General features: G+C 53.1%; 1 protein-coding gene across 1 annotated transcript; it reads left to right on the top strand.

The window, feature by feature from the left end:
• Nucleotides 1-68: 68 nt before the first annotated feature.
• On the top strand, nucleotides 69-2,758 carry Pmar_PMAR021531 (pyruvate:ferredoxin oxidoreductase, putative; the record flags this gene model as incomplete). The annotated part of the gene is made up of 1 exon (XM_002776221.1): nucleotides 69-2,758. A coding segment is annotated over one exon (2,690 nt), but the record flags the coding sequence as incomplete, so codon positions are not given.
• Nucleotides 2,759-2,772: the final 14 nt, after the last annotated feature.

Below are 2,772 nucleotides of genomic sequence, written 5' to 3'. Positions count from 1 at the left end.
GTCTTCCATGTGGCTGCAAGAGCTATATCCAAACATGCTCTTTGTATTTTGGCGACCACACTGATGTCATGGGCACACGTCAAACTGGCTGGGCGCAGCTGTCTGGTCACAGCGTCCAGGCATCGATGGACATGGCCTTGGTAGCCCATATTGCCACGCTGAGGAGCTCAGTGCCTTTCGTCAACTTTTTCGATGGTTTCCGTACTTCCCATGAAATCAACAAGATCAACATCATCCCCTACGAGGCTATGGACCAGCTGGTGCCGTGGCCAGAACTGGCCGCCTACCGTTCACGAGGGCTCAACCCCAACAAGCCGCACTCTCGTGGTCTGGGCCAGTTCGCTGATACCTTTTTCCAGAACTCTGAGGCCGTCAACAAATACTACGACAGCACACCTGGTATAGTGCAGAATGTTATGGACGAAGTGGCGCAAGTGACCGGCCGGCACTATAAGAACTTCTTCTATTATGGTCATCCCCAAGCTGAGTATGTTACGGTTATTATGGGATCTGGCAGCTCTACTATGGAGGAGACGGTTAACTATATGAACGCTCGTGGCGAGAAGGTTGGCATAGTCAGAGTTCACCTCTATCGCCCTTGGGATGCTAAGGCATTTGTGAGCTCACTGCCCCCATCAGTGAAACGCCTTGCGGTACTTGATCGTACTAAGGAGCAGACGGCCATTGGTGAGCCGTTGTTCCTGGACGTTGCAGCAACACTGCAGTCTATTGGCAGTACGCTGAAGGTTATTGGTGGTCGCTATGGTCTCGGCTCGAAGGAGTTCACCCCGGCTATGGCTGAGGCCGTCTTCGAGAACTTGAAACAACCTAGACCGGTTGAGAACTTCTCGGTTGGTATCGAGGATGATGTTACCCACAGATCGATCAAGGTTGGCCCCGAGCCGGACGTATCTGCTCCTGGGACCAGACAGTGTCTATTCTGGGGTATGGGTTCTGACGGTACTGTATCGGCCAACAAGAGCGCTATCAAGTTAATTGCTGACAACACGGATCAGTACGTGCAGGCCTATTTCGCTTATGATTCCAAGAAATCCGGTGGCTGTACTATTTCTCATCTCCGTTTTGGCCCTGAGAAAATCGAGTCGCCCTATGCTATTATGAACGCAGATTACATAGCAGTTTCCCAGCGAACGTGGCCCCATAAGTTCCCCAGAGTCATCGTGGAGACCCTCAAGCCTGGCGGTATCGCGGTCTTCAACTCTGCCTCCAAGACTGCTGAGGAGTTCTTGGCTGAGATGCCTGAGGCGGTGATTAACCAGCTGGGCGAGAAGGAAGCTCACATCTACACCATAGATGCCTCCAAGGTGGCCCGTGAGAATGGTCTTGGTCGTCACACTAACAACGTTCTGGCCGCTGTGTTCTTCAAATTGGCTGATATCATCCCCTATGAGAGTGCTGAGAAGTTGCTGAAGGACGCTATGAAGAAGGCGTACTCGGCTAAGGGTGAGGATCTGGTCCAGAGGAACTATAAGGGAGTTGATGCTGCTATTGCCAACTTGGTCGAGATTCAGTACGATCCCAAGGTTTTCAGCACTTACAGTAAGCCGGAAGATGTTGATCCGACTCGCCCTGCGTTCTGTACTGATCTCATGGATCGCCTCAATGCGCTTGAGGGCAACAACTTGCCGGTCTCGTCGTTTGACCCTCGGGGGCACTACCCACCGGCTACAACTCAGTACGAGAAGCGTGGTGTGGCCCTTACTATTCCTATTGTGGACATGGACAAGTGCACACAGTGCAACAAATGCTCGGCTATATGCCCTCACGCGGCCATCAGACCTTTCCTCATCTCACAGCTTGAGGCTGATGTCGCCCCTAAAGCCTTCGACATGCGTATGGCCAAAGGCGGTAATGACGTCGCTGGTATGATGTACCGTATTCAAGTCGCTCCTGAGGACTGCACTGGCTGCGAGGCCTGCTCGTGGGCCTGTCCTGATAACGCTCTTACTATGACCCCATTGGAAGATGTAGTTGAGGTCCAGCGTCCCAACTGGTCCTTCGCTATAAGTCTACCTAGTCGTGGGTATATGGTTGACCGCCACACCCTCAAGGGTTCGCAGTTCCAGCAGCCTATGCTGGAGTTCTCTGGGGCTTGCGAAGGCTGTGGTGAGACCCCTTATGCTAAGCTGGTTACGCAGCTGTTCGGTGAGCGTATGGTCATTGCCAACGCCTCGGGTTGTTCTTCAGTCTGGGCTGGTACTGCTGCCTTCAACCCACTAGCTGTTAACGACAAGGGTCAGGGTCCGGCATGGGGCAGATCTCTCTTCGAGGATGCCGCTGAGTACGGTCTTGGTATGGCTCGTGCCGTCCAAGAGCGTCGTCTTAATCTCAAGGAGAAGGTTCAGGAGTTGGTTGATGACGAGGAGTACAAAGCCTTGCTCAGCCCTGAGCTCGACAATGCATGTCATGAGTGGTTGGAGAAGTACAATGACTCTGTCATCTGCCAGGAGCTCTCTGGTGAGATCCCCGGTATGCTGGAGAACACCAGTGCCCTACGAGAGGTTCCATTGGTCCAGGAGATTCTTTCTATGAGGGACCTCTTCCCGAAGGTCTCCCAATGGGTGTGGGGTGGCGATGGTTGGGCGTATGATATCGGCTTTGGCGGTCTGGATCACGTCTTGGCTTCCCAGACAGATCTCAACGTGCTGGTCATGGACACTGAGGGCTATTCTAATACCGGTGGTCAGGTCTCGAAGTCTACCAATTTGGGTGCAGTTCAGAAGTTTGCTCCCACAGGGTATCGCCGCGCTA

Source organism: Perkinsus marinus (assembly GCF_000006405.1).
Source record: "Perkinsus marinus ATCC 50983 genomic scaffold scf_1104296953816, whole genome shotgun sequence".
NCBI classification, from domain to species: Eukaryota; Perkinsozoa; order Perkinsida; family Perkinsidae; genus Perkinsus; species Perkinsus marinus.
Note: the sequence above shows the minus strand (reverse complement) of the source record. Positions and strands in the feature narration are given on the sequence as shown.